Consider the following 25,408-nt stretch of genomic DNA (forward strand, 5'->3'; position numbering starts at 1 on the left):
AACATTAACACATTAAAACGAAAAACTTTTATTTCGTACAAATCTGTTTTATTAAATTTATTAATAATCTTTAGATAAATATTTTTTTTATTTAATTTCAAATAAAACTCTCAAAATATAATTAAACGTTATTCAATTGTGTTTTTTCATCAGTGGATCCAGTCACAGCTTTCACATATTCAGGATAATGTAGTAATCCGTCCCTATTAGCGTCAGCAAGTTGAAGAAATTCATCAATAACCTCTAGAATGACAAAAAGTATGTAATTGAAAAATATTTTACACAATTTTGTTTTTTAATAAGTTTTTGTTTTAATCGGTTTATCCGACAAATAATTAACTGTTTATCCTATTTCAAATATTTTTATGCCGTGGACATTTTATATATTAATAGACATACATTTTCGAATATTGCACAGCTTGAGTTTGACATTCACAGTTTATGGGTTAACATTATTTGATTTTACTAAATCTTAACATGTATGTACATTAGACCGACTCACAAAAAACGGTGCCTGAATTACCCCCTCAAAATATTCGTGCTTTGCTACCCTAAAAGCAAAAAAAAAAAAAAAACACTTACACATGGGAGATGCCACTCAAATTATTGCAAGTTCGCCAACTTTTCCGAACGCTAATAAGGATTTTAATGTAAGCTATGGAAAAAGTAAATAATATTGCATTGTATTTAATTCATATGGGAGGGGCCAATCCCCCCATTGAAAGTCCGCCCATTATTCTCTAAATGTTCACATGAATGTCAAAGTTTTTCATGTAAAATTTTAAGATTCTAGCTTCAACAGTATCTCAGATAAACAAATTTGTCTGTAAAATTCATATGGGGGTTCAAAGCCACCCACTGATGAAAGTCCGCTTTTTTTTCTAAAATGTTCAGATGAAAATGAAAGTCCTTTTTCCAAAATTTTGGAAATCTAGTTCTATTAGTTTCTTAGATAAAATATTTTGTTATATTTAATTCATATGGGGGGTGCCGCTCCACCATTGGTAGTCCGCCAATTTAATATCAAAAATATTTATGTGGATGCTAAAGTTCTTCGTGCAAAATTTGAAGCTTTTAACTCTAATAGTTTCCAAGATAAACGAATTTGTGTATTTAATTAATATGGGAGGAGCCACGCCAAATTTGAGGGCTCTAACTGTTACATTTTCCGAGATATACTGATTTAATATTTTCTTAATATGGAAAGTGCCACGCCCACTATAGTCATTCCTCCCATTTTGTCCAAAAATATTCTTATGAATGTCAAAGTTGTCCGTGCAAAATTTGAGGACTCTAATTGTACCAGCTTCCAAGATATATGACTTTTAATAGTTATTTAATAAGTAGGCGTGGCACCTCGCCTACTTGAAATTTTAAAATAAAAAGTAGCCTATAGTTTCTTCCAGATATACAGGAAGGTACTGTTAAAATTTCAAGAAAATCGATCCAGCCGTCTAGCCGTCTATAGACTTCAAACAAACCCACAAACAAATAAACACACATTCATTTTTAGATATATAGATGATGTTACCCAAAATATTTTGGGTTTAGTGTTGTCCGTTCGTGAGCTGGACAGTTTTCAAGAAAATATCATATGGGGGACATGATTTTTCATGTCCAATTCAATGTTTTGCCCAGATTCAAAAAATCTTTGTTTTGTTTTATGATGGTTCCCTAAATATTTCTAGTCCATCGATGGACGTTCGTGAGCTGGACCGGTTACAAAAAAGTCCCTTTTTAGTTATTTTTTAAATTTTACCGTTTTTTCTTAAACAGAATATACAATATGTGGTGTCATACGAATTTTTGAAGCCGCGTCTAGTGGTGTTTAAAATTTTCAAAATTGTGCATACATTTTATTTATATTAATTTTTTGGAATATGACATTTATGAGTAGACGGTTATTTATGATTAATACATCATTGGACGCGGCTTTAAACCCCCTTTCAAACGAAACCCCATATTGGATATATTGTTTCAAAACGATGGCCGTACGTGAGCTGGACCAATAGTCCAGCTAGACTTAAAATATTTTGGGAATCATTATAAAACAATGCAAGGTAAATTTTGATAGGGGTAACAAAAACACGTTTTTGCTTTCCATACAGAGTGAGTCGGGCATATAAATAAAAAACCCAATTAACGATTTTGAAGATTCTAACTACAATAATTATCCAGATACACAATTTGTTACATATGGAAGATGCCACGCAAATTATTGCAAGTTCGTCAATTTTTCCGAACGTTAATTAAGAATCTATGAAAAATTTTAACAATCTAATAGTTTCTCAGATATACGAAATTTGTTATTTAATTCATATGTGAGGTGCCAAGCTCCCCATTGAAAGTCCGGCCGGTATTCTCTAAATATTCACATAAATGTCAAAGTTCTTCATGTAAAATTTGAAGGTTCTAGATGTAATAGTTTCTCATAGTTGGAGGGCTCCAAGACCCTCCAGATGAAATACCGCCCTTTTTTCTCCAAAAAGTTCTGGTGCAAAATTTGAAGAATCTAGTTCTATTAGTTTCCCAGATGAACGAAATTTTGTATTTAATTCATATGAAAGGTGCCAAGCCACCATTGAAAGTCCGCCCGTTATTCTCAAAATGTTCACATGAATGTCAAAGTTCTTCATGTAAAATTTGAAGATTCTAGCTCTAATAGTTTCTCAGATATACGAATTTTTCTCATTGGTAGTCCGCCAATTTATAACCCAATATGTTTACATGGATGTTAAAGTTCTTCGTGCAAAATTTGAAGGTTCTAACTGTAAGAGTTTCCAAGATAAAGTTGGACATTTTGGTCATACAGGGTTTTATTCCAATGAGTATAACTTTTCACCTATTGGTCCTAGCAAAAATTCAGGAATTCAGAGAGCTAAGTTTTTCATGCTTTCTTTATTTTTTTTTTTTTTTTCAAAATATTAAAAAAAAATTGTTAATGCATTAACATGTTTAAAAAATTAAAAAAAAGGAAAGAATGAAAAAGTAGCTATCTAAACTCCTTTGGACAATTTTTGCTAGGACCAATAGGTGAAAAGTTTGAACGACCAAAATGTCAAACTTTGACCCCCTCTGACTCTGGCCTACTATCTCATAGTACTAACCTTAGTGCAAATTTCATCCAAATCGGAAGACATCGATTTTTAAAGTTGGGTCACTTGACTCGAAATTCCCCATATTTCTATAATAATAGAAATATTACCGAAAATTTTTAAACGTATATAAGTTCAAAACTAATTGACCAATTAAAATAAAATTTTGGATTTGAATAGCTTATAGTCTCCTAATTTAATTTCAATAAATAAATTTTTAATTCTTAATTTGGGTTTGAATAGAATGGCTTTAGTGCTTAGTCAGTGAAACTTATTTTGCATGGATATGGACGAGACTTTCGTCGATGCCAAATGTCGCTCAGATAAGATAATCTAAAGTTCCTATTTTCTTTAAACATCCTCTCATAATTGACCACTATTTTTCTATCGGACGTGATAATAGTTACTTTGTGGTATTATTTTTTCTTTGTAGAAAGTCGAATTTTTTGCTCATTTTAACTCATTTCATTTCAAAGATCATTTAATTGATTCTCTGTAATTATGAAAACTAAGTAGGTGTGGACAAAATAACGGGTTTCAAAGCATTCTTCTCCATAAATTTCACCATTGATTTAACTCCTTGTAGAAACAGGTTTTCATTGAGAACAAATTGCTGGCTTAACAAGGTTCTTTTTTGGAAATTTGGACTTTATTTTCAATTTGCAATAACGTGGACAAATACTACTTAATAATTTAATTAATATATGGAATATGATAATGTAACTAAATTAACCATTCAAAAACTATTTATTGGAATAAAATTAGAAAGCTATAACAATTGTAAGCATCTTGCATCCAATGTCATCCCCATGTTAAAATAATAACTTGAAATGCTATTGTCTAAGTTTTACTTTTCAAAGAAAGTTTTTGCTGGGGTCTCATTACATACATACAATAGCATTTTAAGTCACATGTTTGTACATCTATTTGTATGTATGAATAGTAATACGGAACTTGTTTTAAAAAAATTACTTCTAGAACTAGTGCAAAGAAAACCACTTCAGATTATTAAACAACAACCTCGTATCTAGAGATGTCGCCATTACTACTGGAACAATAATAATATTTCCACAACAGTTTCTTAAAATTAGTAGTAATCTTAATAATTTCGAACATAAACGCTTAAAATACGCTAATTTTTAATAAAGAGTACATGTTCTCCGAAGCTTCCCTAGAACTAATTCCAAGGTTTACAAATTCTAACAAAAATCACTGATTAAAGAACTAGTTTCAGAACCGTTCCAAAGAACGAATGTTGACTTCATCATGTTTCATGTTTGTGACAATTTCGGTCAAAAATCATTGGTCTCAACATATATAACAAAAATATACAGATGTATGTATGTATTTATGTATATCTCACCTATGATGTGATCCAGTTCTTCATTGGCGTTCTGAATGTAATTTTCACGATCTAGTTTTTTGAAATTTTCATCTTGATGTATTGCTGCCTGTAGCATCTCTAAACCATCCAGTGCATTGTTATTGTCACTATCGTGAATCTAAGGGAGTGTAAAATATATTAATATATTATATAAAATATGATTTGTAATATATGAAGGACTTAATGCAGTATGTTTTGGAACAAAATAATTGAATGTTTTTGAAGAAACATATTGAATGGTGATTTGGAAGACATTTTTACTGATTTATAAACATACAAACCTTAAAATAATAAAAGTTTTTTTCTTCTTCTGACATCTCATCCAAATTCGCACTGATTCCCATTTCTTTTAAATCATCCTCGATGTGACTAAAGTAAAATTAATTTAATTATTTCATATTTCATCGATTTGCATACGATCCATAAATAGTAAAAATAATATATTTACGTATATACATACATATGCACATATGTATGCACATACATATATTTGAAGTTGCAACACTTACTGCTCTTCATGCGTTAAATGCTGGTCAACTTTTCGAGTCTTTGATTGTTCACTTCGCGGGTGATGTGGACCCCGTTTTATTGCTAGACTCGAAGTAATAGTTTGACTAAACGTTGCAACACATATTATAAAATTAATAACATTTAACAATTTGCACATTTTAAATTAATTTCAAATTCTTCGTACATATGTATATTTTAATATTTAAACTACATTCTTATGTATATGTGTGTTTTGTTTTGGACAAAAGTGGTTGGTGCATTATAAAATCATGGTGGTGAAAATTGTTCGAATCTATAGCCATAGTGCGCATGTTGGTTAAAATAAGTCTTATCCAGTAAAAATTGTATTAATCAAAAATCGTAGTAGAAATTTCATATAGTTTTTAAGTTACGTGTTCCTATATTCCGTTAAAGTATTTTTAGTAAAAATTGCACAAAATAATAGTAAAATTTTGACTCAAAATATCGGCACGAAATATAGGACAATTTCTTATCAGTTTTGAAGTATCGTAAATAATTGAAATTAATTATTTTTAATCGAAAATTAAATTAAAATATGTACAGACATCAAGTGGAATAAAATGTTTTCTGTGAAATGGAATTTAAAAATAATCATTGATTCAAATTTATTTAACAACGGTAACACTTTCCACAAAATTTGATACGTTTTTATATGAATACATGTCAATGCCGAAAATCTAATTATGTACTCTATGCTGAGATTTCTATGGTTACTCTTTATAACATTGTTACCAACACGACAACTTCTAACAATATTGTTTATACATCATATTATTAGAAATTTAATAAGAACACACATTTTTCGAATCATTTTTAAGAAAGGAAGATGTGTGAAAACGTTTGTAATTCTCTGGAAACATTTAATCCCGAAGTTGAATTTCAAAAGTTTTTGAAGCGTAAGCCAATAATCCAAACGGTACAATTATATGAGCATTTACAAACTCGAGAAAAAATCAAGTGTCCAAGTGAGTACAATATAAAATAAAAATTAAAGATTAAAAAAACATTTATTTTTGCAGATAATTTTAAAGGCTATGGGGTCGAAAAAGATGATAATAAATTGTACAGAACATTTAATTCGGAATATGGATACTACGCACCAAACGTCTTTACAATACCTTCCCGTTATTTTCCACTTTCTCAAAAGTTTTCTAACGAACTTTATCGCTGTGGCATGTATCGTAATTATTCGTTAAATACTCATGTAGATCGAACATATTATTAGACTTTTTGTGGGTTTTGTTGTATCGCTATTATCGATACAAATAAACAAATTTATCAGTTTTTATGAAATGTAATATATATTACATAATGTATTTACAAAATTTGACCTTAATAAAACATATCGAAAAACAACATTTATTCAAAACAAAACAAAATTGTTATATTTGTAGTGTCTACTGATTATAGTCGCATTATTGTCAGGAAAAATACACAAACGAAAAATTTTCCACGGCCTAAGTGGATTTCGGATTTGATATAACATATAAACAAACAAACTATCTAACTTTTTTGAAATTGTAGTAAATGCGAAATCTTATTTTATCATCTTTTTTACATTATCAAAGAACAGGAAATTTTCTATCCAATAAACTTTATAATTCATAACTGTAGTTGGTACAATTTGGAGGAATATTTTAACCTCCCTATTATGTAAATGATTGTCAGCATTAAAAATGGCATTTTTTTGTAAATTCCGATTATTTTCCTTATTATTTTAAGTCGAGAAATATGTTTTAGTAAGTGTTAAAGCCAAGATTAAGTCCACACAACTCAATTTCTGTCGCCAGCAAATCGACTTAGTGTCGACAACGACTTACATACATAATAAGGGTGATTAACTGTAATCATTCGATATGTGTGTCCATTAGAAGTATCCAAAAATACCGGTCTTACAGTATGGGTCTTACGGATAACGGAACCCGTGCCGGAAATCGATAGAAAGGCTTAAAATTGGGTGTACATATAATAGAACTATTTTGAATTTCTTCAAAATAATGCAATTCAAATTATATTTTTAACATTTGGTTGAGCATTCATTTGTATACTATTTAAAATTGCAAATAAATTATTAAAAGCTTTTCAGTATTATATAATTTCTTAACTGTCTCACTTTTTATTTAGTTTGAGCACAAACTAAGAAAATTCAAACAAATTTGTTTTTGTTTTTAATTTTGTTTTGATATTTTGTATCTGGCAATTCGATTTTTTCCAAATCCATAAACCTCTTTTCAAATTCACAAACCACCCCAATAAGCAAAAACCTTTGAAATGATGTAAATATGTATTTGAAAACCTATTCAAATTTCATACATAGCCTTTGAGAACAAATTTGAAAATTTTTGTTTTCAAATGGAAAATTATGGCCTTCTCAAACAAAAAGGCAGTTAGAAATCAAACGTATTTTTCAAATGTATTTCAAATTTAAAAAAAGGCTAGAGGTAAGCTTGAAACTAAAAAAATTTTCAAACGTATTTCAAGTATTCTTTATTATTATTTTCATACATATTTCAAACCCTAATTATAATGCTAACTATTGCAAAATTCATATATTTTTTTACATCACCTGAAAATAAAACATTCATACATTTATTTTAGCACATTTTTCTTTTATATCTCCGATTATTTCTCCTATATTTAACGTTTTTTCGCTCCCTTGCTGTAGAAAAAATGTTCTGTTTTTATTTTTCTAAAATAATTTATTTTTTGAAAGAAACTTTTCTAAGTTCAATTAAAACAAAACTTTGAAAATTTTATAAATATCACACATTATATTTTTTAAGCGTTTTTTGAAATTATCATGTTTATTTCAAAGGCTAAACTTTAAAATTTGAAAACAATTTGGAAAATACATTATTTAGTTAAGAAAATTTTCAAAAATATTCACAGGTTTGAATCGATGTTTATTGGGACAGGTTGTACACATACAGCTACAGGAAGTGGTTTAAATTTTAAAGTGTAAATAATTCTACATAATTATTGTCTCCCCAATCCCCATATGTATGTATGTTCATATATTAATTTTTTTTAAATTTCGTGAGACTTGTCATTAAATTTATTTTATTAAGGTGTCCGTGTTTGGCTTAGAACCACTGTAGGTAGGATTATTATTTTTAAGTCGACTCGCTCTTATTGGAAAACTTAACAACGGTTGTCAAATCTTTGTATTCAATTATCAATAGCTTTTGACTCCATTGAACAGCTGTTTTCAGCTATCCAAGAAAAAATAAAAAACGTAAATGCGCAAAAGCCAAAAATGTCAAAATAAAAAGGTCGTGTGGTGGAATTGTAAAAATTTTTCAGTTGAGTTTAATTCCTTGAGAAGTTCACATAAAATTCGTTGTAAAAAATAAACACCAAATAATTGTTCAAAGGTCCTTTTCATTTTGCATATGTACATAAATTAATTTATCATACATACAGTTAATTGCACAAAAAATATAATTATGTTCAACCAACATACTAACTAACTTGTGAACAAATCCATAATTACATATGTAAATACATATATAAATAGAAAATAACATAGTGAAAACTTTTACATTAATCGGCAGTCATATTTTTATTCAAGTTTAACCTTGATATTTTAATGCAAACGATGAGAAAAAATTTTTATGAAATAAGAAAAAATATCAAATTCAAAATATGTACTAAATTGTTATAAAGTGATAAGAATAGTTAAAAATTGTGGACGAAAATATGTGATTTATTAAAAAATATGTACATATATGTATACATACGTATGTATATATCATGATGAAAGTCTACAAATTTACAGAATAATCGGCAAAAAATCGATGGAATTGGAATGTAAATAGTTGAAGTCTCAACAATGAGAATTCATCGTAATAATAATTTATAATAAATGTTAAAAATATACGAATAATTATTCGAATTTAAATACTTTAATAGAATTAATTTACATTTTAAAGTTATATAAAGTAAATTCTATACATTATGTGTACATATGCAAGTAGTATATACATATGTAAATACATAAGTAATATATACCTGTTCATATACATATAAATCAATTGAAATACTACATACACACTTTCATTTGTATGTATATGTATATTTACGTATGTATGTAGTGGTTGGTGCAATTATATATGTACATACATATGTATGTATATATGTCTGTAAATGGGGTCAAGGTTGCTTTTATAAAAAGACATACTTTTCCATATGCACACATACTCGTACATATTATTAAGATATGTATATAGTTGCATTTAGTTGCACGTAAATACATACATATAAAAATGTACAAAGTTACGTGTACTTATGTACATAAATACTAATTTATTTTTTCATATCTAAATACCTACCTATTTGTATTATTTTCCCTAATTTGTTTACAAAATCTATGCAAATTGCTCGTTATCCTTCCGAAAGATTTAACTTTATGTTCATAAATTTCAATAAAAATGTAAAGTTATAAAGAAATTGCATATAACTAATTAAAACTAATAAAACAGTGTTCATACGATATAACACTTGAAGGTTTAGCAGATGGAATATGGGTAAATATACAACACACGTGTATTCACATTTATGTTTTTGTTTTTTTTTTTATTTTATAAATTATTATTGCAAACATAATCAAATTAATGTACTTTTTATTCACGTTGAAAATATAAATTGTATTTTTGGTGATTATTTTTTTATTGTAAATTTTATACAAAATATCATAAATTCCTTCCGATAATACGAATACTAATTTTTAAAAAATGACAGTTCCATTTGGTTGCCAAATTTATAATTAAAAAGATTTTAATGTAAGAAACTTATGACTCACCAGCAACCAATGCACACACAAGTAATAGAAACAGATTGGGAAATGTGCGTTACAATAAGAAAATATTACATTTTAATTTATATACTCTATATATAGTACATACTATATCTCACATACATATGTACATACAAGCTATATGTCATAGCTATAATTGATATTTGATTTTACAAATCAAACTATTACATATTTTAATTATTCCTATAGGGTTATAAAGCCTTATGCTCAAACATCAAACTGGCTTGTGAAATTTATAGGACTTATTCATAAACAAATTTTTATTTTATAACTTTGATTTTTAAATCTTTGAGGGAATACGCCATATTCATTTAAAAGATTGTCCGTACATCATAATGCTTAGAACTTAAACGTGTCCCAAATTAGATAAGCATAATTTTAATAGTGAGTTCAAACAAATTCGCCTTGGGGTAACATCTCACATACTATTTTTCACAGATTGTGACTGATTTACTATTAATTTCCGTTTGAATATTCAGCCATTCCGCACGAATTGAATTTTTTAACATTGGTTTATATTTAATTCTGTATTACCGATAGAATTTTCGATTAGCGGTTTGGATTGTTATCATAAACGAACTGAAAATCGTCTCTCATGACGATATTAAAATATTTAATTAATTATATTGTCCTTCCACGATTATGATATTTCAGAAACAACCTAGAGACACTATTCCCCACCCCATCACTCTACCACCAAAGGATTTCACACTTGTTTTATGATTTGTTTAATTCACTGTATTTATGTACTTACTTTTCATTTCATTTTTGGATACTCCAAGCGTTACTTCTCCTACATACATACATACATATCTTTTTTACTTATTGTTGTTAAAAAAGAGATTTCCTAAATAAGGGCTCATATGGGGGTTAGGGCCTAGCCTTATAAAGAGGAATTTATGTACGTCTAGATCAAAGTTATTTATGTAGAATTTCATCGTGCTATTAGTGTTTATGAGTGAATTTTGACCTTCAAGTCATTTTCTGAAGGGGAGTTTGTATGGAGGCTAGGGTCAAATGAGGGTCGATCATTACAAAAATCGACAATGTCTTTTAAACTTCTATTTTGCGATTTTTATTGACATGCTGGTACATTTAACATAATTATGAGCTCAGAAGCCCTATTCAGGTGGTACAGTTGTATGGGGACTAGGCGAAATAATGTACCGATTTCAACCATTTTAATAGCGTTCGTCCTTGCGAAAGAAAGAAGAGTATGTCCCAAATTTCATCAAATTATCTTGAAAATTGCGACCTGTAGCGTGCTCACAAGCTTTACATGGATCCATAGACAGACGGACATAGCTAAATCGACTCAGAAAGTGATTCCGAGCCGATTGGTATACTGGGTGGGTGTTGTAAACATCAGCACAAACGCACAATACCATCCCCACTATAGTGGTGTAGGGTATAAAAAGTCTTTTGAAATAAAATTCATTGAATAACATCTTTAATGTAAAGTTTTTAAGTATTTGCTATTGGAAATTAAAACATACATATGTATATTAATAAGCCGATTTTTAAAGGAGTTTTTAAATATAATTACGTGGAATATATAACGTTTTCTATTATTTTTCTTTTCTATTTCGAATTAAAATCTTTATACAAAAATGCATTTTAAATGCATATAAAGTTTGCATACTGCACGGATACTGTAAGTTTCCTTATTTAATTATTATTTTTTTACGTACAATTTATCACAAAAAGTTATATAACTTGTCAGAGACGATATGATAAAAAAACACTTGAAATACAGAATGAAAAATATGTAAACACGTTTATTATTTTTTTTTCGAGCAAAATTTTTATTTTTTATTTTTATTCAATACATAAAGATGCAGTTTCATGGAACCCACTATATACTTTTAATTTAAAATGTTTTTTTTGCTTCTTCTGTTAAATTTTTGAAATATTAGAGGAGGCGATTACATATTGGGTAGTAACTATTTTTTAGGGACCAAAAAAAAATTGTTATTTTATTTTTTCAAAAGGAAAGCTTACGCAAAAAATTCCTCTATCTGATTTTGCGATTTTATTTTTTTATTTTTTAGTTCATATAAGTACGAAAGAAATTTAAAAGCAGTTTAATTTAAATAATATTTTATTTATAAAATAAATAGAAATTTTTTACATACATACATACCAAAAATATGGAACTAACTACAATTATTAAACTTGAATCAATAATCATTACGCTATTAGAAAATTCTTTGTATTAAACAATCATAAAATGTGAAAATAGTTAAAACCTAGAAATAATTGTAGAAATTTTAGGGTAAATAGTTCACATCGTCTCTGAGCGAGTTCAGGCATTTGAAATCAGTCCGTCAAAATATGTCTGCTTTCGTATGTAACGTCATTAACATAAACTCTTTTATTTCCCGTTTGTCAATGATCTCAAAAAATTCAGATGATGCTCGACCTAAAATGTGTTTTAGTGCTTCACCACCGCCACCACCAAAAGCCATATTTTCATCTAACTTAACTTTGGGTTATGAATGTAGTATTAACAATCCCAGCGTCCTCAATACCAAGTACCATTATCAAAATTACAACAACAACAATACCGTTTATAAGGAACAGTACAATATGCAACGACAAGAAGATATAAAGAATGTTAACGACTCCCACAGAGACGAAGAAACATCATCTGATTACAAGCAATGGTTGCATGCTATGAAATTAGTGGCGAGGTTACCAGGAGGCATTCCACCTGAATTTCGTCGTAAGGTAAACTATATGAATATAACCAACCATGATGTGCATACATATGGTTGTACATTAGGGTGTCCCGTGGACCACGTTTTTTTTTTTGGTCCGTTTTGGTCTGCAAAACGACTTTTGTATTATAAGCAAAAAATTACGACAATTTTGACATCTATTTCGATAAAAAGCGAAAATATATTCCTCTCCAACCCCCTAAACATCATTTTGTAGACCAAAAGTACTCAACAAACACTTTAAAATTATTTTTCCCGTAATCTGGTTAAAATTACGGACTTTTTGAAACCCATTTAAAAAAAATCGAAAATATTTTATTTTTTAAAAATAATATTGAGGTCAAGATTTTCATTCGCTGGTGGAGAACTGAGGACCATTCGAAAAAAAAAAATATTTTTTTTTATTTTTATCGTGTTCAGTGCATTAATACGTATCGATAGAGAGGTATTCCTACATGAAGTTCTTAAAAAAGCTGTTCTTTGGAACACTCTAATGTACATTAGGGTAATAACTGTTATACAAATTTTGAAAATTTCAAATCGGCTCTATCCATTCCATATAGTTAGTTAATTAGTTTGAAAGGAGGATGTATATACATCAAATCCGAAGAAATACGCCTCTATCGAGCCTGTTGTGCGCTCCTTAACCAGTGCCTCAGGTGGGAATCGAACCCACCACCTCCGGTCTACCAGACTAGAACAGTAGCCACTAACCTACTGGAGGCCATTCCAATATACGTCGAGAGTTAAAAAAGTTTCCAGCAAATGCTATATATACAAGTGTCATTGTTTGACCCACGATATTAACATGGGGAAAAGTCAAGGATGCGGGCTGCTATAAATTAATGTAAATTTGTTTGTGAATGGTTTTAGAAAATCGATTTGCCGCAGAAGGTTTTTACACCATAATGACGTTACTAGAAAACTCACTATTGGCTACCGCGTAGTGATAGGGCCTAATTTTGTTTATTAACCTAATGTACATACAAATTTATAAAATTTTACATAAGCAAATTACTTAATTGATTCACTGTATATACAATACCAATGACTACTATCTTTTTTTAAGCTGTGGCTCTCGTTGGCGGATAAATATTTAAAATCTAAAAATGTTGATTGGGCCAGGGAGGAAGAAAAATGTTTTTGTGAAAAATGGCGAGAGGATGACGAAGAATTGGGAATTCAAATTGTTAAGGTATGTACGAGAAAATAAATTCACTCAATTAAATTCATACTTATATTAATAATTTAAGGATCTCCATCGAACCGGATCTACTTTGTGCACTGGACCAGCAGGAGATTTAAATCAAGCCAAACTTAAGAAAATACTTTTGGGTTATGCTCGCTACAATCCGGAAGTTGGATATTGCCAGGTTAAATTTTAAATTCATCTTATTGATTATCCATCTATCTAACAAGGTAATTATCATTTGTTTTATACAAGGGTTTTAACATGCTGGGTGCTCTTATACTACAAGTTATGGACAAAGACGAATCAGAATCAATCAAGGTTATGATATATCTTGTTGAGGGTATTTTACCAGCTGGTTATTTTTGTGGATCCATGGGTGGATTACAAGCGGATATGGCTGTTTTTCGCGAATTAATGCAAACCAAACTTCCTCGTTTGGCAAAACATCTTCAAAAACTACAAGGTCCTATCGAAAATGCCTACGAACCTCCATTGACGAATGTCTTTACCATGCAATGGTTTTTAACTATGTTCTGTACATGCCTTCCAATGAGTTGTGTACTTCGGGTTTGGGACTTAGTTTTAATTGAAGGAAGTGATGTTCTTCTACGAACTGCTCTAGCACTTTGGAGTTTACTCGAAGAGTAAGTATATAAAACATATATGTATACCGCTCAGTGAGAAAATTTCGACAAGAAAGAAATCGGCAGTTTCAAGTGGTTAGTACGATTTTAACGAAACTTTATATGCCTAATGAGAAAATGTTACTGAGAGTATGTTATATGTTGGCCTCATCAGGGTTGGCAAAATTGGTACAATTGTACAATTCAATCCTCAAAAGAACATTGGTACACCAATGAATATTTTTGTACAATTTTAAATTTATTTCCTTATTGAAATAATAAACAGAAATTGTACTTCTGACACAAAGTTCAAAGGACTACTTAGATTAAAATACAATTCTTGTTTTTATTTTCTCATATTGTTGAGAAAGAGATTACAACCAAGGTTTTTTAAATACTATTTCGAATAGACTTTCTTTTTACTAGACTTTGGACTAGTCTAAGACTAATACAAATTTTGCTTCATGTTGAAAAAAAGTTCCAAAATGAATTGGATTTGGTACAATCGGTATCCAAAAAGTACAATATTTTATGCTGTTTTGTACAATTTGAAAATTCCATTTGCCAACCCTGGGCCTCATACATGCATAGAGGGTGCCAATTAAATATTATTTATTGAAATTGGTCATAATTTCTGTTAATAGTGAATAAAAACGTTCTTAATAGGTGAGAATTATCTTAAAAAATTTACATTTCTATTTAGGTTTAAACGACATTTTTATATATATATGCCTTTTTAAGAATTTCATGTAGGAATATTTCTCAACCGATGCGTATTAATTTACTGAACACGAGAAAAATAAAAAATATTTTTTTCGAATGGTCCTCAGTTCCATACCTCAGTATAATTTTTGAAAAATAAAATATCTTCGATTTTTTTGAAATGGGTCTCAAAAATACCGTAAAATGCGGTAAATAAAATCTTAAATTTTGTTGAGTATTTTTGGTCCATAAAAATATTTTTAGATTTAAAATTGTCCTAATTCAGAATATCAGATTTTTTAGAATGTTTTGAAATTTATATGCCCCTTATAATACAGCGGACCAGAAATACACTAACAAAAATTATAATTATTTTTCCCGCGATAAGCTCAAAATTACACAATTTTTTGGAACATATTTTACTGAGGTCAAGATTTTCAATCGCAGGTAGGGAACTGAGGACCTTTTATTTTTTTTTTTAATTTATCTCGTATTAAGTACATTAAAAGGGATCGTTTGACAGATATTACTCCAAAAAAGGTTTTACACAGGACACTCTAATATATATGTTTATACAATGTTCAGCGTTCTAACGCTTATGTATGTATATATATAAAATGTTTGCAACTTGTTTTAGGAGAGTGCTTAGTGCGCGCAGTGCTGACGATTTCTATGGAAAAATGGGATCATTTTCCAGTGAACTTTTGAATGGACATTTAATTGACTCGAACGGTTTAATTGAGAAGGTTGTGCAGTTGGGACCCATCGCTGATATACAAAAGTTGCGTGATAAACATCTCTACAGCATTGCTCCTATCCAAAACCAACAAGGACTACAGTAACTATGCAATAATGACTCAGAATAAATGTTTATTTGAATTTTTATTTTTTCATTTTTTAGATTATATTATGACGATGGCGAGGAGCCGGATATAGATGAAGATTCACGTTTGGCCGTTGCTACTGTCTGGGGAATTCCTTGGGGTCGCAGAGGTTCGCAAGGACAACAAAATAATATTGCTACAAAGCAAGCCATCGAAAATAAGGATCGAATTGCTCTTGATATCTCCCTTTTAAAAAAGCAGTATGATAAATTACGCGAAAGACAGAAACAAGCACATATTATATTAACTACAGCTTGCTCAACAGCTTCTCGCCAAAGTGCGGGTCTAAATCCATCTACAGCAACATTACCAGTGAATCAACTGTTATCTGGTCGTCCAGCAATAGTTACAAATAAGGGGCGTCGTTGTGGACCTCCTACAGGTGCAATACCACCGGCAAGAAAACCTTCACTGCCTGCAGTTCTGCACGACAAACCGCTAGAAAAACAATTTAGAAGGGGTGAAACGTTACATTGGCGGGATACAAAAGATACAAGACACAGGCGAGATAGCTTAAGCTGGAAAGAAATTAAAGCTGAACGCGCAGCAATGATTACTTCCGGCAGCATAGACGGCCTTAAATCACAAAAAATTCGAACAGGTAGACTAGGAAAAAGTGATTCATCTTCTTATAGCGAGGAGAGTGATGACAACGAAGCTGAAGTAGAAGGTGATGGTTCTAGTACAGACACAAGCCTTTGTGATGAAGAATTCCAACCAGTAGCTAATGGTTTAAAACAGCATAATGAATTATCCCAAAAACCCTCTAGCAAACCTTTATACAAACAAAAAAATAATTTACTTAAGCAACGGCACCAATCGGCAAATCGTAAAGATAATAACCAGAAGGCGAGACCAAAATCTTGGGCTCCTTCTAACAGCGAGATTCCATTTGTTTTAATGTCCACAGATTCTCCAAACAATAGTGCTGATGAAAATCCTGAATTAGAATATCGCACAGCAACAGATAACACCATATTGAAGGAAGAGGAAGACAATTCAACTGAAGGAACACAATCAAATCTAAATCAAAAAAAAATTGATGTGATTATGCCTAATTTAGAATTTTCTGCTGAAAGTCTTTCCAAAACCAAAATACCAAATGAAATAAGTAATTCAAGATCAAAGTCACCGATTAAAAGCCAAGAAATACCTTTTGTAAAGCCTACAATCGGAAGTACAGAAGAAAAAGACATATTTATGGATTCAACAAATTTTATGGGAAGTAGTGACGGCAAAGAAGACGAAATCAAAACTTTCGATATCAGTAAGGAAGGAGTCACTAATGAATACTTCGAAAGAGTTAACAGCTCAGAGCGACCCACAAAACTTGATTTGTTGTATTCACTCAATGAGGATGAAAATATACGAGACACTTTTAAAATTGAGGTTGATGAATTTGTTAAGACAAATCAGGAATCATATCTCTATACAAATGAAAATAATGTTAATAGTTCGAAAAATATAAGATGTATGGACCTTCTTGTAGACTATTCGGAAAAATCGTCTGTCGCTTGCATTGAAGAAGCCAAATCTGAAATATCAACAACATTTCAAGCATGTGATATGACAATCCCAATTCCAACAAATAAGGAATATGTCGATAACTCTACTGAACATTTATTAAAAAAAACAAAAGGAAGTGCAGAGAAAAGAAGAGATCCTAGACGCCTAACTTTAACTCGATCATCAACAATGGACATTGAAAAGAGGTATCAGGCGCTTGAAAAACGACTTAGCATGGAACTGTGTTCCAAATATAAACGAATATTACCTGAAAACGAATTTGAAAGTGTAGAAGGTTACAAAAAATATAATCAAAGTTGCACCACACATCCCAATAACATCAAAAATGTGTGCGATGATCTAAATAAGCACGTTGTTGACAATAAACGCCAAACACCTATGGATAAAAAAATACCATCAACTGCGGAGTTGGAAGAACGCTTTAAAAACATACATCAACATATTCTTAGAGATCGAAATGAACATTTAAAGTCGCCATGTGACTCAGAAAATACCGAAAAACAATCAAATATGAAATCTTCTGATATCGACAATATTCAAAAAAAATCCACAAATGAGAAAACAATTAGGGATACGAAAAAAGAAGATGACCAGAATGACAACAATGACGAAGCGGAAATCGGAAAAATATTGGGAGAACAATCAGATTCTGCACCAAAGTCTTTGACGTTTAATGAAATCGAAGATGTGAATTCCGACAGCAACATTAACACTGTGCAAACTTCTACAAATCCAAGTTCTCAGAATATAGCCCCAAAGACTAACGCATTGCAGACCAAAAAAGAACCACCTGACGATAATGTAGATGAAGATTCAATTTGTATTAATAGAACAGCAGTATCGACTACAAATAAATCTACCGTCGAGATTGAAGCAACTGCCAAAAGGAGAGGAAACAATTCTGAAGAATCTGAGTATGTCTCAGAAGAAAACATGCGTACATTTAATTCAGAAAAAATTCACGAGACAGTTAAAGAAACACAAGAAGATTCTAAAAGCAAATCAAATCGAACATCACCCCCCACAACGGAGGAATTAGAAAAACGATTTTCAGCTTTGGAAGGACAAATGAGTTCCACTAATATTCAAGAGGATAAACATACAAAATCTAATGTGTCTTCGGAAGAAACTGAAAAACATGGAGTAAATGTTTTAATGGCGGATAATAAAGCATCAAGTGACACTGAAGCCTTAGCAACAGATACATCAAATAATTGTATGTTATCGTCATCAGATCTAAAGACAGATTTAACAAAATTTAAACAGTTATCTGAAAAATATACAAAGCGACGATTATCCGAGCCCCCTACTACTGAAGATCTAGAAAAAAGATATGAAGTTTTGAAACGACGGATGAGTTCACGAAATTTCGAGACAAAATCCTTTCCAAAAGATGGATTTTTCGATGCCCCACAGATAACACATGAAATCGCTGTAACTGAATCTCCCACTATGTTAAAAAGCACAGACATTATAACACAGTCTGCAAACAAGAGTTCGCCGCCATCAATTGAAAATCTAGAAGAACGTTTTGAAAAACTGCAAAATAAAAATGAATCAAAAAGCTCATTTATTAAACAGTCTCCTCCTTCAACGGAAACTCTGGAAAAACGTTATGAAGAACTACAAAGTAAAAATGGTCAATTGGAAACGCAGAAGTCAACAAATCCCGCGGAAAAACAAATTCCACCTAGTGAACAAGAACAAGTATCTGAAAATGAAGAAATGCAATATAGTAACTCATTGGCTAAAGAAACTATAAGTGATTCAACACCTAATTATATTGAAACCTGTGAGGATGGAACACAAACCTCTGATGAAAATGATACGGATGTAAAGCTTCCTATAAAAACAGAAGAAATATCAGACAAAAAAGAACATATTCATAATATAGCTGACAATGCTAATCAAATAAAGGTTAAACTCATTGAGGAATTACAAGCGAAAATAAAAGAACAATCTATAAACACAGATATAGAGAATAGTGTTGAAAAAAAGACCGCGCTTATTGAAGAGCTTAAAACTAAAATTAAACCCATGACAGATATGATTGTAAAGCCAACTCACATCACTACTAGTCGGCGCTCACCTGCTCAAAGCTTTATTTTACCAAGTCAAAGTTTCAACGATGAAACCTTGGAATCACATGCGACTTCCGCTTATAGCAGATCGGGAAAATACGAACCTGCAAATACATCTAATCGAAAAATGGTTCGTCGTTTTTCCGATTTACCCTCAAGAGCCGACCTTGAGAATCGTTTGCAGTTCTTGGAAGAACAACTAAGCAAAACGGTATGCATGCAACGTCGTTCAAGTGATTCCGAAGTAGCATCGAAAGGTAGTCATAAGCATAATGTTCCACTAAGTGACAGCCTAGAGTATCGTGTCCAAGAATTAGAAAAACGTTTAAATGAGAATAGAAGCCTCTCAACGGATGTGGAGCGTACAAATACCAAAGAGAAAAACATAAGTGAACCCAATGTTGAAATTTCTCAGATAGAATTGGCTACTGATAGTATAGCTGTGACAGGAAAAGAATTAGTTCGTTATTCTTCCTATGGCGAAGTGGGAGATACTGAACACCAGAATCCAATCAATATTAGCATAAATATTCAAATGACACTTAATAAAGATGATATTGGCAATAAAAAAAATCCTGATGTTACAAAGACCGATGAATTAGATCGGCGACTCCAATTCTTAGAACAACAGCTTAAATCATCACAAGAGCAGGAAACTTTTGAAAATGCTGCGGTTGATGTTAAGGAAAGCATAAATGGAAAAGAGCAAAAAGATATCTGTGTGGCAGATAATACCCATCAATTTGCACAAACTGAAGAATCACATGAAATTATAGATAAAAGTGAAACATCAGAAGTTAAAATCCTCAATAGAAATAATATAGAACCACTAAATATCATTCAATCTAGTGTCATCGCTGAATCTACTAAAACCGCAGAAAATGTTTATAATAAAAATATCACAGAAAAGTTAGAGGAAGAAAAATCAGACCTCAAAGTGGAAAAAGTTACTGATAATGAAGATAATAAAACAACTGAATGTAGCGAAAAAAATATTGAATCGACAATGTCGAAAATATCTGACCCTGGCGAAACAACTAAAAAACTATGTTCAGAGACTCAAAAACACAATTTAACAGAAGTTGATAATGTTGATGATCAAGTGAATAAAGAAAATTTAAAGGCACATCTATCTAAGTCCCCAGATAAACCTAAGATAGCAACTACGTCGATGGAGCCAAAACAAGAAATTTTAAATGATAATAAAAACGATTCAAATGCTATTGAAACTGAAACTCAAATTGACGAAATAAAGGATGCAAAGGAACTATTAAAAAGCAACTCTCAATCTACGCCACAATCAAATAATATTGCGGAATCAAGTCAATTGGAACTAAGCGAGGGGGAAAACATTCAAAATTATGATAATTCTGAAAACATTAAAAAGTCTGAAATAGACTCATCAAATGTTCACACTTCCACCCAATTTGTACCCGTAGAAGTAAACAAAAAGACGTTGGTTTTATTATTAGACAACGAACCTAAAGCAGTTAAAGTGCGTCGGCTTACTCGGGCAAATACTGAAGAATTGGAAGATCTTTTTCAAGCACTTGAAAAACAACTTACAGATCGTGGTCAAGGGAAACATGACGATAAAAAGGCAATGCCTAGATCAAATGAATTATCACAAGATGAGATCGAGACAACAAAAGCAATGTCAGAATTAGCAAAAGAAATAGAGGCATTTTCTAAAAGCGAATCAGATCAAAGTGAATACGATGATAAACTTAAACAAACAGCAAAGAAGCAAAAGAAACTGGAGGAGGATTTTGATTGGGGAAATGATCCCATAAAATACCACTTGAAAAAAAGAACAGTATATTTACCTTCAACTAAAGAACTTGAAGCAAGATTTCGGTCATTAGAACGTCAAATAAAGCTTCTGGAAGATGTGGAAAAAATTGATGTAGAGCAGCGCCTAATAGAAATTGAACGCAAAATAAAACTGCAATACTCGTTATCTCATGAAAAAGATTTAAACAAGTTCCTGGAGTTATGCGAAGGAAAAGATGTCGATGAAATACCAACAGCATCAGAAGATCGAAAAGAGAGTAGTAAAGAAGTACAAGATGATCAAAAATCTATGACTAAACAAACATCCCCTTCCAGGCAAATGGAACCAACACCATCTACTGGTAGTCTCGAATACCGATATCGCGCACTAGATTTAAAACGATCAAAGTCAAAGCAAAATCTTAAAAAGCAACCAATTCATCCTTTAGAAATGCTTCTTGACCCAAGTCCAGATGATATTCCTACCACTGGTGAGTTGGAACATCGAATGCGTGTAATGGAAGAAAATCGATACACACCATCTCCACCATCAAGAAAATCGCGTTCACAGTCACCCCCAGCTAAAGGTCAACAATATAAAACCAAACCAAACATACATATTTTGGAAACAATGACGGCAAGTCCTACAGAACGAGAACTTCCAACAGCAGAAGAATTAGAGGCACGTTTAGAAGCATTAGAAAGAGAACAGTGCTTCAACTTCAAAATGCAGAAAAACTTCCAACAGTTTAACCAAAAGCTTAAAGATGTTGTTTCGCCATCCCTATCCTTCGATGAATTTAAACCGCCAACAAAATCCTGTGAATCTGAACATTCCAAAGTACAAAGTTTAGCCCCAAAACAAATTACCAGTGTTAATACAGTTAGTCCCAAAACAATACGTTTTCGCAAAGAAGATCAATCTCAACTTTTACTTAAAAAGGACAATGAATCCATGGTAAGCAACGATATAATATAAATATTAAATAAAACTTCCGAAATAATTCGTCATATTCTTGTGAAGACTCTTGCAGATTCCCAGAGTAATTCTAAAGGGTCTCAACAAACGACGACCGCTCACGAGGGGCTTGGCGTTATGGGGATTCGTTTGATGAGGGTAATTCATATTTAGTTAATTCTAAATTTAAATTAATTAATATTGTGTAACTTTAGGAAACATCGCCTCTTCGACGAAAGGGAACGCACACCGGCATACCACTGCGTACTGGAGAAAATATAAATGATCAACTGACATCCATTCAAAACACTATAAAGTCAATTGACAGTCTTTGTGAGGAAAAGCCTTATCGAAAAGAAAGGTGTCAGCAATATATCGATGCTCTATTCTCAGACTCCACATATTTCGCTCATAAAAAATCTTCTCTCGAAGATCTCACTTCAAGAAATCTGAGCCGATCAACATCGCGTGAGATTGGACCCTCTATTCGAATCTCTGATCACAGCCCAGCCTTCTCTCGTTCAATGGGATCAGCTGATTCAATTCGATCATCAAGCCCCTTGAGATCGTCGAGCCCACTTCAGTACCGTTCCAATAGAGACCTCCGGCGTGAACCTTCTCCTAGACGTCGACGAGACGAAGATCGTGAAGAGCATGAAAGTAGGGTAAGACGTGATAATCTATTGCCAAATAATATTAACTATAGTAATAGCATATTAAGCCATACTAGTCATAGTAGTTTAACTAAGTTTCATAAAGTAGATAGCCAACTAATTCCAAACGATGTTGAACACGAACTAGAAGAAAGCTTACGAACTCCGACATTCCGCTCAACTGACAACTTAAAATACGACAACACTAATACCTCAAACAACGTCAACACAACACAACAACGCAATCTTAATGCGGAAGCAACAACAACCGATCCCTATAGGAGCCTTCATTTGGACAGGCCTATATCTCCATTCCGACAAACTATCCTTCCAAGCACAAACACTCCAGTCTACACACCAGCCAAATTAGAAATTCGACATACAACTGTAACGTCTACTTTCTACGATCGTGTTCTTACTGAAAAACAGTTGGAAAAACAAAATCATCACTCTGTTTCAACCCCAATTATATCCCCGTTGTTTGAGAAGCACGTAAAGCAATCCTTCAAACAACAAACTAACAAATCACCACCCAAACTTTTACATACCGATTCGAACAATACACATTGATTCTTACTTATGCTTCTTCTACAGGTAATTATCATTGTACCCATCAACTATCGCACATTCAGAATAATAATAACGTCAAATATGTCAATTGATACTTAGTGAAACATTTAATTCATCTTCTAAGTTTAAAAACCTCTACATTTCATTGGCTCCAATCCAATTTAAGTCATTTCAGAATATTATAATAAATAAATAATTTTGATATAATCATATTAACAAAATGCGCATTTCCAATTAGTGCAACAAAATTGTTCACATTACTACCTAAAATACCCATAAAGTTCTAATATTGTTTTAAACTTAAAAATTTTCTCTTTCAATAATTATAATAATAAAAATTAACGTAATTTGCTTTATTACTTATTGTGGTGTTGTTCATAAATACATATTTATGTTTTAAATTATTTTTATACGCAATGAATGCATGAATTATGTTTTCTCATTTTCTTCCTTGAAGGACGCTTAATTTAATCTAGTTAAATATGTACTTAACTGCATCCCATTTCTCTTGTAAAATGCTGCATTTTTTATAAAAACAATAATGCATTTTGTCTCCTTTAAATTTACGCTGAAATCAATGGTGATGGTGATTACAATGGTAATAAACGTGCATACATACATAAATATGTATATTTAAACAGATCTGCCTGTATGATAATTTGTATTGAATGTATTTATTTAAATATATTGAAGTCACTCGTCAATGAGAGCAAATACTATCAGAGAAGTATTTATTTCTTTTTACACATACAGTAATAATAGTTGCACCATTAGAAATATGTTTGATAACTTTTGCTTAGAAATTTTTATATAGTTATGTACATATTACTAGGTTTGCCGGATCTGATTTTCATGTAAATCCAGACAATTGCTAGAACTGTTTATATCAATAAATAAACAAGATTTTAAGAGTCTACAAATCTACTTCAACATATTGTTTAATTTGTGCATTTGTTACGATCGAAAGTTGAATTACTACTAAAATTAAACAAATATGTTAAAACTTTAAAAAACAATAACTTTTAACAAATTTGAATCCCACTTTGAAAATTTGAGGTATTTCATTCACCAAAAGTTGTCGTTTTCCTTTTTTATGAAGGAGAATAGGAAAAATAATTCTACTCTTGATCGGAATGGAATTTTGTGACTGGCCCTATAGATGTTCGTAGATTTAGATTTCCGACAGAGTAAAACTGATTCAAAATTTTGCTATACTTTTTTAATTATTTCAAATATCCTAACAAATTGTTTTTAGATTTGATTATTTAATGTCCTTTGAAACAATTGTAACACAAACCGTTTTTCAATATTTTTTGATATCACAGCCATTTCAAATACAAAACAATTCTTAATAATATAAATATTAGAAAGAGCAACTGACAAAAAATTTGGAATGTCCCTACTCAATCTCAAAAAACTGCATAAATTTATCGAATCAAACCATTATCATAATATTTCGTTTTCATTTGAGCTTTAAACGGATTGTTTCGTTATTTTAAAAATATAAACTTATGTTATCTCAATTTGCCTTAAGCTTTTTAAAACAGTTTATCTAAACTATTATAAACGGAGGGAATATTGCTAATATGTATTAAAAACTTTAATAAAATTGCATTATCACATATACATACATATGTACATATATAGAGAAATATATGAACATACGGTCAAATAAAACATTAAACTTTAAATTTTATGTAGTTTCTTAAAAACGACTGATCGATCAATTGTTTATTTGCTTCTTAAATTAATTAATACCAATATGAAAGAATACCAAACATGTAATAGAATAAAATGGAAAATATTTTCAAAAGATTAAAAATGAAATTAAATATATATGTATATTACGTAAAATAAGACAAGAATAATATTTATTATTTATTTGTTGTTAAATTGTTA

General features: G+C 30.9%; 3 protein-coding genes across 9 annotated transcripts; 2 read left to right on the forward strand and 1 right to left on the reverse strand.

Annotated features, from left to right (window-relative positions):
- Positions 1-42: 42 nt before the first annotated feature.
- On the reverse strand, positions 43-5,268 carry LOC119616005 (multiple coagulation factor deficiency protein 2 homolog). Its single transcript, XM_037972119.1, has 4 exons — positions 4,989-5,268; positions 4,761-4,848; positions 4,459-4,597; positions 43-243 (listed from the first exon to the last, which is right to left on the reverse strand). The coding sequence occupies exons 1-4, from the start codon at positions 5,144-5,146 to the stop codon at positions 122-124; spliced, it is 507 nt and encodes a 168-aa protein (XP_037828047.1). The 5' UTR covers positions 5,147-5,268; the 3' UTR covers positions 43-121.
- A 107-nt stretch (positions 5,269-5,375) lies between these two features.
- On the forward strand, positions 5,376-6,372 carry LOC119616006 (UPF0691 protein C9orf116). Its single transcript, XM_037972120.1, has 2 exons — positions 5,376-5,975; positions 6,030-6,372. Exons 1-2 carry the CDS (start codon positions 5,837-5,839, stop codon positions 6,233-6,235), a joined length of 345 nt encoding a protein of 114 aa, XP_037828048.1. The 5' UTR covers positions 5,376-5,836; the 3' UTR covers positions 6,236-6,372.
- Positions 6,373-8,291: 1,919 nt separating this feature from the next.
- Positions 8,292-24,858, forward strand: LOC119615999. Of its 7 annotated transcripts, none has more exons than XM_037972108.1 (12): positions 8,292-8,384; positions 9,409-9,536; positions 11,460-11,480; positions 12,237-12,556; positions 13,616-13,741; positions 13,800-13,919; positions 13,991-14,382; positions 15,701-15,901; positions 15,965-22,286; positions 22,353-22,445; positions 22,502-22,951; positions 23,049-23,339. In XM_037972108.1, the coding sequence occupies exons 2-12, from the start codon at positions 9,533-9,535 to the stop codon at positions 23,058-23,060; spliced, it is 8,061 nt and encodes a 2,686-aa protein (XP_037828036.1). In that variant the 5' UTR covers positions 8,292-8,384; positions 9,409-9,532; the 3' UTR covers positions 23,061-23,339. The 7 variants fall into 7 exon arrangements, with proteins under 7 accessions (XP_037828036.1, XP_037828037.1, XP_037828030.1 ...); XM_037972109.1 differs by having other exon boundaries at positions 23,046-23,338; XM_037972102.1 differs by having other exon boundaries at positions 22,502-24,858.
- Positions 24,859-25,408: the final 550 nt, after the last annotated feature.

This window comes from Lucilia sericata, unplaced genomic scaffold (assembly GCF_015586225.1).
Source record: "Lucilia sericata isolate MDLA Ls3-8-SP2 unplaced genomic scaffold, ASM1558622v1 Contig000051F_arrow, whole genome shotgun sequence".
Taxonomy (NCBI): Eukaryota; Metazoa; Arthropoda; class Insecta; order Diptera; family Calliphoridae; genus Lucilia; species Lucilia sericata.

Excerpts from the sequence above, each read along its gene's own strand:
- LOC119616005 (XM_037972119.1), bottom strand. The coding sequence starts at position 5,146 with ATGTGCAAATTGTTAAATGTTATTAATTTTATAATATGTGTTGCAACG. Across the intron at positions 4,849-4,988 it reads CATTTAACGCATGAAGAGCA|TCACATCGAGGATGATTTAA; the intron begins GTAAGTGTTGCA and ends ATTTTACTTTAG. Across the intron at positions 4,598-4,760 it reads AAAACTTTTATTATTTTAAG|ATTCACGATAGTGACAATAA; the intron begins GTTTGTATGTTT and ends ACACTCCCTTAG.
- LOC119616006 (XM_037972120.1), top strand. The coding sequence starts at position 5,837 with ATGTGTGAAAACGTTTGTAATTCTCTGGAAACATTTAATCCCGAAGTT. Across the intron at positions 5,976-6,029 it reads AGAAAAAATCAAGTGTCCAA|ATAATTTTAAAGGCTATGGG; the intron begins GTGAGTACAATA and ends TTATTTTTGCAG.
- LOC119615999 (XM_037972102.1), top strand. Across the intron at positions 13,742-13,799 it reads TGGGAATTCAAATTGTTAAG|GATCTCCATCGAACCGGATC; the intron begins GTATGTACGAGA and ends TAATAATTTAAG. Across the intron at positions 13,920-13,990 it reads CGGAAGTTGGATATTGCCAG|GGTTTTAACATGCTGGGTGC; the intron begins GTTAAATTTTAA and ends GTTTTATACAAG.